The sequence below is a fragment of the Vulpes vulpes genome, chromosome 5 (genome assembly GCF_048418805.1).
Source record: "Vulpes vulpes isolate BD-2025 chromosome 5, VulVul3, whole genome shotgun sequence".
NCBI classification, from domain to species: Eukaryota; Metazoa; Chordata; class Mammalia; order Carnivora; family Canidae; genus Vulpes; species Vulpes vulpes.
The window spans coordinates 133,873,023-133,887,556 of NC_132784.1; the positions used below are offsets into that span (position 1 = coordinate 133,873,023).

At 37.8% G+C, this 14,534-nt stretch overlaps 1 protein-coding gene across 4 annotated transcripts in view; it reads left to right on the top strand.

The window, feature by feature from the left end:
* HECW1 (HECT, C2 and WW domain containing E3 ubiquitin protein ligase 1) overlaps positions 1 to 14,534 on the top strand; it is a 444,141-nt gene that overhangs the window by 365,927 nt on the left and 63,680 nt on the right. For all 4 annotated transcript variants that reach the window (XM_072760066.1, XM_072760065.1, XM_072760067.1 and 1 more), the window contains 2 exons: positions 5,332 to 5,466; positions 13,829 to 13,934. In XM_072760066.1, coding sequence (XP_072616167.1) covers positions 5,332 to 5,466; positions 13,829 to 13,934 — 241 coding nt within the window. The remainder of the gene's footprint in view (positions 1 to 5,331; positions 5,467 to 13,828; positions 13,935 to 14,534) is intronic.

A 14,534-nucleotide genomic window follows, 5' to 3' on the forward strand; every position in this document is an offset into this window, starting at 1 on the left:
GTATGTTAACTAACTGGAATTTAAATAAAAACATAAAATAACAATGAAAATAAACAACAAATTTAAACACAACGAATCAACCATCAACACAACCATCAAAAACAATTTGCCAAATGGAGATTCAAAATGATGTTTTTCATAACTATTGGGTTTTTTTTTTTAAGATTTTATTTACTTGAGAGAGAGTGAGAAAGAGAGCATGAGTGGGGTGGAAGGACAGCGGGAAAGAGAGAAGCAGACTCCCTGCTAAGCAGGGAGACAGACGGGGGGCTCAATCCCAGGACACTGGGATTGTGACCTGAGTCCAAGGCAGACGCTTAACCAACTAAGCCACACAAGCGCCCCAACTATTGGGTTTTATTTTATTTTTTTTAAACTATTGGGTTTTAAATAAAACTAAGACCTAGAAACCATTGAGAAATTATTGAAAATGCATGTGACTGATAATAAAACGTGATATAGAAAGACTGTACTCAAAGGATTAGCACATTGGTTTTTATTATCAAATGAGAAAAATAAATATTAAAAATAAAAGCTTTCAAATTAATAACTTAGAGAAGGTTAAAAAGCAACAGTAACTAAAGCAAATCCTATTTCAGACTTTATTTGAAAATAAAAATCCAAAAGTGTGTGAATGGGAAAACAACATAAGAAATAAGTGTGACCCTTGTTTTAGAAGAGAAATAAATCAATCTAAAGAAAATAGTAAATAAAACCAAGAAATGAGTGATAAGAGATGCAGAGACATTTTAAAAAGAAAATGCATATATATATATATACATATATATATATACCTATATTTGCATAATATATAAATAAATAAAAGAAGAAAATCTATACTTCTCCTTCTCCTCCACACTGGCTCATGCTCTTTTGCTTTCTCTCTCTCTCTCTCTCTCCCTCTCTCTCTCTCTCTCTCTCTCAAATAAATTTTTTTAAAAGATTAAGAAAACAAACCTTGAAAATCTAAAATGGGCACCTGTGTGGCTCAGCATGGAGCCTGCTGCTCCCTCTGCCTGTGTCTCTGTCTCTCTCTCTGTGTCTCTCATGAATGAATAAATAAAATCTTTTTTAAAAAGAAATCTAAAAGAAATGTGTAATTTGAAAGTATGTGTGATTTAAAGATTGAATTGAGAAATATAACAAGTTGAGTGGACTTATGGAATAATTTGGAAAATGCAACAATGAATTACTTACCCAGGCCCAGGTATCTTTATGATCTCCTCCAGAAAGTAGGAAAAAAACAGAAACAGCATAGGTCATTTTTTTTGAAGCAATCATATCTTTGCTCATGAAACCAGACAAAAAGCAAAAATCATTGGCACAAATTTCAGTAAATTCTCACCATGGAGTATTACTCAGCAATAAAGAAAGAACAAACTACTTGTTCAATAGCTTAGGTGAATCTCAAGTGAATTGTGCTGGGTGCAAAAAAAAAAAAATCCTAAACAGTCACATAGTGTGTGATTTCATTTATAGAATATTCTGGAAGTGAGAGAACCATTCAATATCTTGACTGTGGTGGTGGATACGTGAACCTACACAAGTGATAAAATTGCATGAAACTAAACACACACACACACACACATACAGATAAATGCAAGTTAAAGTAGAGAAATCTGATTTAAAAAAAATAAAAGAAACTGGGACACCTGGGTGGCTCAGTGGTTGAGCATCTGCCTTCAGCTCAGGTGGTGATCCCTGGGGTCCTGGGATCGAGCCCCACGTTGGGCTCCCTGCATGGAGCCTGCGTCTCCCTCTGCCTGTGTCTCTGCCGCAATCTGTGTGTCTCTCATGAATAAATAAAAGCTTAAGAAAACAGAATAAAAATATAAATAAAACTGTAGACAAAACTCACCTAACTTCCAAAAAGTTCGTATTAAAAAGTAAATTTGAGGGTTGTCTGGGTGGCTCAGTCAGTTAAGCCTCTGACTCTTGATTACGGTTTAGGTCATGATCTTAGGGTCATGAAATCAACTCTGGCATGTCCTCCAAGCTGGGTATGAAGCCTGCTTAAAAGTCTCTCTCTCTCCCTCTCCCCCTTCCATCCCTCCCCCTACTCATGCACACACCTCTCTCTCGAAAAAAAATGTGAAGTTTAATTAGACACTGTATTAAAAAGAAAGGATCCACTGCAATTAAATAGGTTTTCTCCCAAAGATGTAAGGCTCCTTCACTACTAGTAAATCTGTCACCTGTAGTATAGTAACCAGTAATTTATAGGAGAAATTTTAGTTGAGCACTCTAAGAAATGCTCTAAAAATGCCATAAAAGTACATGATAAAAATAAAGTACACATTTATATTTCAAAAATAAAACATAGTTTTAGTAAACTAGGGATGTAAATATGTTTTCACGACATTATAAAGGCTCCTTTAACATAATGAATGAACCATATCCTCTTTTACAATGGAACCCATTGAAATCAAGACGATTGCAGCTGCCATTTCTTCTTTACTATTGTTCGAGAAGTTCTCACCAATATTACAAGAAAGGAAATTTTTTTAAAAAAGGTCCCTTATAAAGGAGACAAAATTATCATTATTTTCAAATTAAAATCAAAGAAGATATACCTAAAGGTGTCCTTTATTTGATAGAAGCACTTAATACTATGAGCAGACACTAACTGAATAAATATCGTAATTATGCCTTTCCTGGGTACTAGGGATGACGTGTTACAAACATTACAGGAAAAGCAGCACTCAGAATAGCAACAGACTCTACTAAATATCTACAGACTCCCTTAACCAAAAATATGTCTTTCAAAGACAACTACAAAATTTTACTGAGAAAAAAGGTCTTGCATAGACATTTTATGTTCAGAAATGGGAAAGGATACATTGATTATTAAAAAGAATGAATTATCTCCAAATCATCTGTAGTCTTAAGGTGACTATAAGCAAAATCCTAACAGAATTTTGGAACTTAATAAAATTTAGATCAGTTCATCTGGAAAAACAAGCAGGCATAGGTACTTAAAAAAAATCTTGAAAAGATAATGAGAGGAAACTTGTCCTACAGATATTAATAATTAGAACAGTGAAAATCCCACAGATCAATGGAACAAATAAAATAGTCCTGAAACAGTGGTATTCATAGGAATCTATATGTACTAAAATAACAGGGAATGGATGTTATAGAAAATTAGACTCTTGGAGAAAAATATCTAATTACAACTTCAAATTCATACCAAAATAAGTTTCAGAAAATATTCAACAAAAATACAGCTAGAAAAATATAATTAAGCATTGAACCCACTTCTAGATAGAAATGGAGAGATTTGAATACTGAGGAATATGTAAAATTCTGTGTAGTGAAACAAAAATCAAAAGCAATTAGAAGGCAGAGGAGTAACTAAATGCACGTATAAGTAATTAAGAAAACCTTAACGTTCCAACAACAACAAAAAGGGAACAAAGTCAACAATAAGCCAATAAAGAAACTGACCAATAAACCTGTGAGAAAATGTTTGGCTTCCCCTGTAAGCGATAGTTCAGCAGCATTTACCACTCAACATTTTTAGGAGATCTTTCAAATACTTAACATTTATAAAGTCCATGACAAGCATTCATGAACTTATGGGAAAAGGATAAATGCGTACATCACTCATGAAGGTAATTTCTTAATATGATCAATAAAATTTTTCTAGCTTTTAGCCTAGTGATTAACTCAACTTTCAGAAATTTATACTGAAGGATTGCCACATATGCACAAATGTAAGAGACTTATTTAACTTCAATTTATAAACTTGCAGGCATATAGCTGAATAATAAAAAGGTACCTTCAAATGTTGAATTTAGCGATATTCATGTGTTTAAAAATCTCATGTTATTGAGCAACCCTGTCAGAACCCCTCTCATGTCTGAGAGCTTTCTCTGTATCTTTACTTAATAAACTTCTAACCCTTTAGTCACTAAATAAATAAATAAATAAGCAAATAAATAAAATAAGTTCTCATATTATATAAACATGTTGATAAATTTATAAACTTGTAGGCATATAGTTGAATAATAAAAAGGTACCTTCAAGGATTGAATCTCCTATGTCCTATGGGGCTATCTTTTGGTCTCCATAATGAAACCACTTCCTATATGGCTTTTTATGGACTTGTTAACAAGAATATCTAATACTTAAAATTATAAATTCATACCTCCCAAGAATAATTTTCAAGTCTGTATTTGACTTTGACTATTTCTGTCAGGTGGCATCTGAATGTGTCTAAAATGAGCGTTGATTGAGGTCTTTAAGAGGAAGTCACCTTCAACACACATTACATTTTGTTCAAGACAGTATTTGAAAGATTGTTTAGTAATACAAAAGATTTATTTTTTTGAAAAGGTACTAATTTTCTTTTTTATGAGAAGTAATTTTAAAGAAAAACTTTTGTCATATATTGGAACGTGTACAGTAATCAGACATGCTGCAAAGATTTATGAACAAGAATGTTAGTTGAAGGATTACTTTTTTTAAAGATTTTATTTACTTATTCATGAGAGGCAGAGACACAGGCAGAGGAAGAAGCAAGCTCCATGCAGGGAGCCCAATGCGGGACTCGATCCCAGGACCCCGGGATCATGACCTGAGCCAAAGGCAGGCACTCAGCCACTGAACCTCCCAGGTGCTCTTGAAGCATTATTTTTAAAACAGTAAAAAAATAAAATGTCCAACGATAGAGGGTACTGAAATTATTATGCATCCATGAGGCTGAATGCCATGTTATTCTGTGTTACAAGAATGTCTAATAACTTACGGAAATGCTCAAAAAATAATGTGAGAAAAGTCTAACAAAATTATAGGTGCCAATGTGGGGAAAATATGTAGATATTTGTATATTTGCATAAGAAAAGAAAAAACTGGGGAGAAAAAGGTCACCAAAATATTTGGGTGATTACTCTTAGAATGTGATATTTGGGATGATTTTGGTTTTCCTCTTAGGTTTTTATCCTTTTAATGTTTCTTTGCAGTGAGACTGTGCTAATTCTATAATCAAAATGAGAGTGCTTATTTTAAAAATAAAATGCTCTGCAAATTATTACTAGTGTTCTTTTAATATAGCAAAGGCTCTATTTCTCTGGTTCTCCATGGTAAATAAGAGCTTATGATCATGACTCTATAGCTCTACAGTGTGACGTGTTTATCAACGACTGATATTGTTTCATTCACCTACTGAGCAAACGGATGCACAGTGCCCCAGTCTTCCATCTAGTTTTGAGTAGATAAAAAGGAGGGGCAGGATAAACACGAAGACGAGCCCTGTAGCGTTCCTTTACATGACTGACCTCATTCTGGATCATTCTCATGCAGTGTGCTTTTTAACTGGTCTGTCTGCAGTCTTTTTTCGTGGACCACAACAGTCGAGCTACCACTTTCATTGACCCCCGAATCCCTCTTCAGAACGGTCGTCTTCCCAATCACCTGACTCACCGACAGCACCTCCAGAGGCTCCGGAGCTACAGCGCTGGAGAGGTAAGACCCGCCAGTCCCCCTGCCATGTTCACAGTCCCACAGTCCCCCGCCCTGTGGTGGAGCCAGAATTATTTTAGTGGCTGGGATCTAGAATTGCCTGCTTCTCCAAGGGCCCTGCCTTATCCACACTGCTCTTTAGAAGAAGGAGGACTCAGGGACACCCAGTGAACTCCCTAGGCCCATCTTCAAATTGCCTTGACCTTCCCTTTTGTCCCAACAATCACCACTACTAAAAATCTGTCTAGCTCAAAGGAGATTGAAATTGCGGTGTCAGTAGATCCGTACACTAGGGCTGGAGCTGGGCTTCCTTAGGCCTGCCAGTCATGTGTGAGTTCTTAAAAGATCATACAGGGTATGACTGACATCAAACTGGCTCTTCATGGATCCTAGAGGAGACATCAATACCATATACATGGACTTTTAAAAACTGGAGGAAATCGCCTGGAGACATGAACACTTTCTTCCTATCCTACCACCTGCTCTTTCCTGGTTTATCTGTTTTCTCTGCCTGTGGTTTCCTTCTGCTGAATCATGAAAAGCTGCCATCCTTCTTAAACACCATGTGCATTGCCTTTCTGAACTACTATCTCTTTATCCTACACCCTTTTCTGGCCTCCTTTCTCAAACCCAAACTCAAAAATAGCTCTTTTCCTCTTCTAGTTGGTTCCCAGCAATATTATGAGCAAATTCCTTTTTATGTCCTGACTGACATTTCCCAGGTTTTGGTACCATCCTAGAAACCATCAGGATCTCGGAGATTGTGGCCACTGAGAACCATCTCTCCTAAAACAGCTTGTAGAGTTGGCTTTACAATGAGGTAGAAAATAAAAAAGTATTATAGGAAAAAAAAAGAAATATATATATGCATGTGTGTGTGTGTGTGTGTGTGTGTGTGTGTGTGCATACCTCGCCACCCCTCTCAAAGTTATTCCAGGAAGAACTAGGGTGAACCTCTCAGGAGAATTGGGGAGAATAACAATCCACCTGGAGCCTCCAGATAGCAAACATAAATCTCAAGGGAAGAGCCTGCTGCTGTTGTATTGGTACCAGTTTACTACTTTTTTAGGGGAATCACTCATATGCTCTAACAGGCATAACTGTTTCCAACCAACGGTGCTCATGGTTTAACGCCAATGTGATAAAATGAATTTTTTCTTTCATGAGTCATCTTAAGTATTGTTTTAGGATACTGCTGAAAACATGATAATTATTTCTTTCTGCATATATGTAAAATGTGTACATGACCATGCAGAGAAGAACATTATACATCCCTCAAGGGTTATGTGGGTGTCAGGACATGCAGAGAGTGGACACTCAGCAGCAGACACATTCACAGACTATAGAAAGAAGTGCCCCAACTTCCCATCCCAACATGCATTGTATCCCTCTCTGGTGGCATTTTTACAACACTTCGGAAAGCACAAGATTTATGAAATAATAGTGGATAAATGAAAAATTCTGCATCAACTTGAAATACGCCACTTAGTTTATTTAAAATGACCAAGCTCTTTAATATTATTAAGGCAATTTCAGCATTAATATAGATTCTATAAAAGAAGCTGAGTACTGCAGTCAGATTCACTGTCAATAAAAGAAAAAGAAAAAGATAGATTACTCAATGTAAGATGAACCCCCTAAAGATAGAGATCTCTTACATTTATAAGAAATTAACCTGAAAATACAAGTATTAAAATATTTCTGTTGAAACGGGATTAAGATCATGAGTACAACTTGCAGTACCTGTTCTGAAACATTTATTTAACATGATTGAGTAGCCCAAGCACAGTTACATTGAATATCAACATTGAGGGGCACCTGGGTGGCTCAGTGGTTGAGCATCTGCCTTCGCTTCAGGTCATAATCCCAGAGTCCTGGGACCGAGTCCCGCATTGGGCTCCCCATGGGGAGCCTGCTTTTCCCTCTGCCTGTGTCTCTGCCTCTCTCCCTGTGTCTCTCATGAATAAATAAATAATTTTTTTAAAAAAAGAATATCCACATTGATGACAAAGTACCACCTGCATCAGCCAAGAAAGACAATAACACATAACAATGAAAGGGCATAAATGCGCATCAGCCACCTGTATTTTTCCTAATTCATCCACTCTCCAACTGACTCAGTTGATCAGGTTTTCAAACCCCTTCCAATCCTCTGTCTGCCAGTAGCTTTGCACTGACCCAAGGAGAAACCAAGAAAAGCAAGAGAGAAGCTGAGACGCAGAGGGTATCTGATCCAGAGACGGCATACCAGAGAAAACAAAGACCCAGCCTCTATGAAAATAAATATTTGATTCCTCCTGCTGTGAGAGCCCATAGCCCAGGGAATGAGAAGACAGGAGGATCTTGGCATAAAAACAGAAGGAGGGGATGGTGGGAAATGTTAATTGTGTTTGCTGTGATGTGAATTTGCTCAACAAACATTGATTACGTGCATGGCCTGCTATGAGCACTGTGGAATGCAAAGAAGTATGAGATATGATCCTTGCCCAGGAGAATTTTATATTCTATGATTGAAGCCAGGCCAAAAAACACAAAATAACGAGAACAATTAGAATATGACTGAGTGCCAAGAGAGATGTTAGGACAAGTGCCACAGAAGTTCAAAAGAGGCCAAGGAAAGACACCTTTAAAATAAGGTACCTGACCTAACCCTAGAAAATCGGTAGAATTTAACCAAGTACCAAGGAAGAGGAATGGCAACCCCACAGAGAGCACCATGGGAGCAGAGGTGCAGCAGTAGGATTGAGACAATGGATAGTTCAGCGTGACCAAACTACTGTTTCCACTTGGGTTTTGTCTTGGTTTTTGTAAAGCTTTGAATGTCACATGGTTGGCACTTTCTCATGAGCCCATGGAATGAATTTGAGAGAAATAACATGATGATTTTTTTGTAAAATACGGGCTTTAGAGGAGAAGATTATTGGCATTTTGAGGACACTCCTGTAATATGTAGAATTGTCCTGGGTCATTGCAGGACCTTTTTTTCCTGCTCACGTCCATTAAATGTCAGGAGTGCCCTCACCTAACCAGTCGCTATGACAACCAAAACAAAAAACCAAACAAAATACCTCTAAGCATTTCCAAATACCCCCATGTGGTAAAATACCACTTCAGTTAAGAATTGTATTTTATTAGTCAGGCAAACTTACATATCAAAAATTCAGGTCACCCAGGGAGTTCAAGACCGCAGCTCAGATCTAACTCCCAGTCCAATGTAAACTAGTATTTTAAGAAGGAGACCATGATGGCCAAGAAGAGGAAGGCAAAGAGTGATCTCCAAGAGAAAGGCCCATTCGGGACCACTGAAGGTTGGCAAAGAGACACAAGGCAAAGAACATCTTGTAGGAAGAAGCCTGAGGAGGAAGGGGCAGTCGGTTAGCAGATGGTCCCAGCTCCAGCTTCTCCACAGCGGAGCTATGTGTGGGCCACTACCCCTTCCTTTCCTCTCTTGGACCTCAGTTCTCTCATCTGAAAGTGGAGACAAGGCAACTAGGTGGTTGGCTCTGTGATTCTCAGTCTGTGATGCTTGAGGCACTAGGAAGATGAACAGGAAAGCCAGTTGGGGAAGATGGCAGGTTTGCCATTAGATAAGTTGATAATGAGTATGAACACAGTAGGATATCCCATCTGAAATGACAGTTAAGCAGATGGAAATATGAGACTCAAGAATAATCAGTGAATTATTTCCATACTCCATGGTTTTCCTGTATCACATATCAGAGCGACTGGAAGATTTGCAAGAGATGTTTCTTATGCTGCAACCTTAGGAATCAGTATTTTCTGTTCACCTTCATGAGCCATTCTCTTGAGAGCTGCTCAGCAGCGAATATTTTTATCAACTGCATTTAAAGACAGAATTAAAATCAGGAAATCAGTCTATATTCAGGCTCTTAAGTGGTGAGAATTTCCCTCAAAACCCCTGTGATAGATTATTAACAAAGACACTGTCAAACGTCTTTTAGATTGGCCTTTACGTCAAGTGAAAATTTTTCAGCTGGTTTGCTGAAAGCAGTCTTCTGCATAAAAAGATCATTATTTGATACTTTAGACTTCATTTGAGTACAGTGTCACATCTGACTGCAATATACAGAAAAAGCATCCACAGAACAGGCCTATCTCGTCCCATAACATCCAAATGGAAATGGACACAGACAAATGGAAAGAGCATATAAGGCTATAAATATCAGATTCCATCTCTCTATCAGTAGGGAAATCATTGAAGATCGCATTTGTCTTGTTTATACTGCAATTAGCAATATAAATTAACATTAATAAAGAAGGATAATAGAGCACATTATTTTTATTTCTTTTACCACCTTATATCTTGGTCAGGTTAGAAAATCATTAATCATAGAACAGTTCTGGAAGGAACACACAAAAAAGCATAATAGTAGTTGCCTAAGAAAAGGACAGGAATCTGGCAGAAACTAACTTTTCACTTTAAAAGCAGAAGTCACTCTTGGTCATTCTTTATAGTGAGCTTTTTTGATGACAAAAGTTATTTCAGGGCAGCCCAGGTAGCTCAGTGGTTTAGCGCTACCCTCAGCCCAGGGCATGATCCTGGAGACCCGGGATGGAGTCCCCCATCGGGCTCCCCGTATGGAGCCTGCTTCTCCCTCTGCCTTTGTCTCTGCCTCTGTGTGTGTGTGTGTCTCTCATGAATAAATAAATACAGTCTTTAAAAAAAAAAAAAAGTTATTTCATCGGCTCTGATGACACAGAGAAGTCATCATCCAGGGAGCTTGTGCTTAGAGAAGGTAACTTCTGCACTGCTTCTAAAAATTGAAATTTTCCTCTTGATTCCACGTAACCTATACTTGACCTACAGGTTTGGCTGGAAGTTTATAAAATTCTGACTCCTATGAAAATAAACTTTTGAATTATCAACAGTAGGTAAAGAGTGTAGAAAACACAGACACGGATGGGAAAGAAGTGAAAAGGCGGGTATAATTCCCCATCTAGGGGCACTTCGTGGCCTACATAGAAATAAAAGAATTAGTCCCTATTGTCTATGGTTCTGTATCCTACTTTACCAGGCTAGTACCTTGTAGGCTGTTCCTATGCCATTACAATTCTTCTATATTTTATCATACAGGTCTACCATAATTTAACTCAAGCCTTTCTTTGTACATTATGTTTATTAATCACTTTTCACTATTATAAATATTTTGAACTCAAGCATAGATCTCTCTTTTGTTTCATGAGATAATTCTGAAAACTTTCTTAATGATCTATTTTTAGAATGCAAAACGAATCTAGAGACAAATGCAAATTCATCCCTTAGGCCTTTCCTCTGAACTCACTTTTTTTTTTTTTTTTTTTATCATCAGGCCTCCAGTGAGCATTAGCTGATTACTAATCCAAATTCAGCCAATAACCTGCAATTTTCAATCATGGCTTAAAAAAAAAAAAAAAAAACCACCAGTTTCCATTTCTAAATTGCAACACAAAAGAGAAGCTTGTTTACCAGTCACTGAAAACTATTTTCTGAGCATATCTACTTTTTTTTTTTTACTAGAGAGCTAAATGTTTGAAGTTTCACATTTGCAATTATGATTAAAGCTATCTCAACATCAAAAGGGAAAGAAATCTTAAAAGTAGTCCCTATTGCAAACTAGGTTTTAGCCAGTCATAGAATAGTCATAGCATGTCTGGGGAGAGGCAGGCCATGTCTGGGAGAGGGAGGTCCCCTCTTTTTCTCTCCCTCTCACACACACACCCAGGAGAAACTCAGTAACACAAAAAGTGTCAAATGCCAGGGAATTCAGCGAGTCATATAATTTTGGTTTTAAATGGAAAATCTATTTTAAGTCGTTCTCAGGTTAGGAAAGCAAATGTTAGCATCATGTTTACAGTGAGATCGGAATCAGTGACTCAGCTGTTATCAAGCATTCCCCAGGATGGATCATTTAATACTACTTTAGGGGTACAAGGATCCTAGCACCTAGTAAACTCTAACCCAACCTCAGAATCTTTTCCAGCCCTGGTTGAAATTGTCTCCATCCCTGTAAATTCTTGGCTCCTAGTTGGATGAGGGTGTGTTCTATTTAACCCTCCCATCCATCTGCATCTGCAGGTTCTCCACTACCTCCTTTACCCTTGGCAGGTGTCTCTTTGGTTCAGGTACCCCACATGCCCCACCTTCTCCCTGTGTTGTCTTCTCCATCTCATTCATACTTGGCCTGAAGCACATTCATCAGTGAGTAGTCTGCCTTCAGGGTAGCTGGCCTTCATCTGGTTTCAGAAGTTTTACAATCTGGCTTAGTTTTGCCAGTGAGCAGATGACCTCAGAAGTAGGCACCATTTTTCCCTAAAACATATCTGTAACACATGAATTCCCTGTGGCATCCCGGAATAGAAGTGAGCCTCTTCCTGTTTCAGAGTGCTATTTATTTCAAGGCAACCCACGAGCAATTAGACACTTTAGCTCAGGGTGTGACAGCAGGCATCACCTGAGTTTGGTACACAGCCATGCCTTCCTGAGGTCTGTTATCAGATCTGTTTCCTCAGTTTCTCTCTGTAATACATCATTTAGATAATCTTCAGCTGAGTGGTCTTTCAGATTCCTGTATTCACAGCATCAAAAATATTTCACACACACTTTATTTTTTTTTTCACACACACTTTAAAGCAGACTGACATAATTCCTTCCAAGGAAAAGTGACCTATCATTTCAGTCCCAGATAGCCTTTACATATTAATTCAAGGAAAAAGAAATGTAGAGACTCAGTGCTGCCTATTTTAATAATTAGCATGGCTTTCTTTCATCACTTTGCTTTGCAACCATGTAATTGGGACTGGAAAGTGCTGTTGCAGAAGTACCAGCTTCTAAATCTTGGTGGCTGGCTCTCCTAGCAGGACAGAGCTGAGGGCTAATGACATCAAATGAGAAGCTTACTACAGTAGCACAGAATCTAGTTCCTTGTCCCTCCAGTAGGCAGCAGGACCGGGAGAGAAAGGATGGATCTGCATCTCTACTACTTCCAGAAGAGCAATTCAAAGACTGCCGTACACAGACAGTGAACTGATAGCACATCTCTGCCAAGAAAGGATGTTATCGCTGTCTGTGTGGAGTGTGGAAGTAGGACCCAAAGGAAAACCAGCAATTACCATGTCTTTAATTAGTAAGCCCTTAGTAATCTGTCCTATTTGTCATCTGCAATGTGACACATGGCCTAGTCTTAAATGGCCCCTTTGAGATTGACCTGACGTTTCTGGACTTTGTACCATAAGATCTCACCACCCACCACCTCTCCTGAATTCTGTGGGAGCAAATTGTATACCGATTTCAGAGGAAGAATCTTCTTTCCTTCTTTGTCTAGATGTTAGAGCTTCTTATGAGTATATTACAAAATAATCTTTAATATAATTCTTAAATTTTTTAAAGCCTATTTTGGCATATTTTACCAAATATCATAGAATGACTCATACTCTACAGCAAACCCCATGTATTTGATGAGTGGATTCCAATGTGGAAAATGTATAGAGCCTCTGTTTAAGTAGCTTACCCTGCATGGGCCCTTTAAGGAACAAATGTACAGAGAATCATGGTAGAAAGTTCATTGTCATGCTCTAGAACTTAGAGGGTCTGTTAAAACTTAAAACTGATCTAAACTTATCATCATAAATATCAGTTTTAAGCTAAGTAAGTTCTGCATTTCATGTAGTTTTGTCAAAATGCCCATCCAAAACCAGGGTATTGGTTGCAGGCTAATAGCAGAAAAGGAGTCAACAAGTGCTTTGCAGTCAAGCATTAGTTGGTATCCTAGTTCTGTCTTAGAGTTAAAAATTTTGTAAATAATTTATCTGATCCTCAGATTCCCTGTTTGTAGTCTGGGCTTAATAATGCTTTTCTTTCAGAATTTTGAGAGAATAAGAAGATACTATGTGAAGAGTAGCCAGTACAGTGAATGAAATAATAGGCACTAAGCAAAGAATGGCCACGTGAGGGTGATACGTGCTGTTAAAAAGAGCAAGTCCATTCCACATTCAGTTCTGAAGTTGAGTGCCAACCTTTCGAAATGAAAGCCATAAACTTATCTTTACTGATAATGTTCGTGTAGAATTTATGTCTCTTGAATGTATTTATGAACAGAAATGTTTTTAGTGTATTCAGTATATTAATTTGGTTAACATTTATGACATCTAACACAATCACTTTCTTAAAAAACCATCAACCACCCTACTTAGTCTTTCTTTTTTTTTTTTTTAACTTGCTTATTTCCACTCACTTTGAGCATTGTAACTTCATTGCTTTTTTAACTTAGGTGATATGATCTTTACCCCTCATCTTGAAAAATTAGTATTAAAAGTCCATCTGAATTTGATAAGATTTCCAATGCTAACAATTTTATTTTGAAATTAGGCTTCAGAAGTCTCTAGAAACAGAGGAGCCTCTTTACTGGCCAGGCCAGGACACAGCCTTGTAGCTGCTATTCGGAGCCAGCATCAACATGAGTCATTGCCACTAGGTATGTATCAAGCTTTGGGGACCCTGGATACCCAATACTTAGGCTATCTTCTTCTTGTCATGAATCTTCTAATATTCAGAATTCTGTGTTTTCTTTTTCTCCCCTATAATCTACCCCTACCCTTTGCTTCCATCCCCCTTCTGACCCAATTTCCTTTCCCTTCATTCCTTAATTTGTCCTTCCATCTTTCCTGTCTCTGCTCTCTTCCAGGCCTTCACCCTCTTCTTCTTTATTGTATTCAGTGATTTGTTAGCCAAGTCCAGGAGAGCATAGTTTAAATGAGGTGATGGATCTTGTTGCTATTAGATACAGTTTTTAATTTAGGCCTCTCTCCCCAGGTGTGTGTGGGGATAAGTCAGCATAGTCTTCATTCCTAACCTCAGTTACCTCCTGAGGTACATGCCACTTGTATCAAGGGAAATGAGGTGAGAAAGCCCAAATGGATTTGGTTATTTCCATTATCATTCCTGGGAAATCCACGTTCACCACAGGTTATAAGGGTCAAGTGCTCAGAAAGGGATTTCTTTGAACTCATAAAGAATCTTTTGCTGTAATAACTATTGAAAATGGCCAAGGGAAGTCAGAAGGAAGAGAATAGAA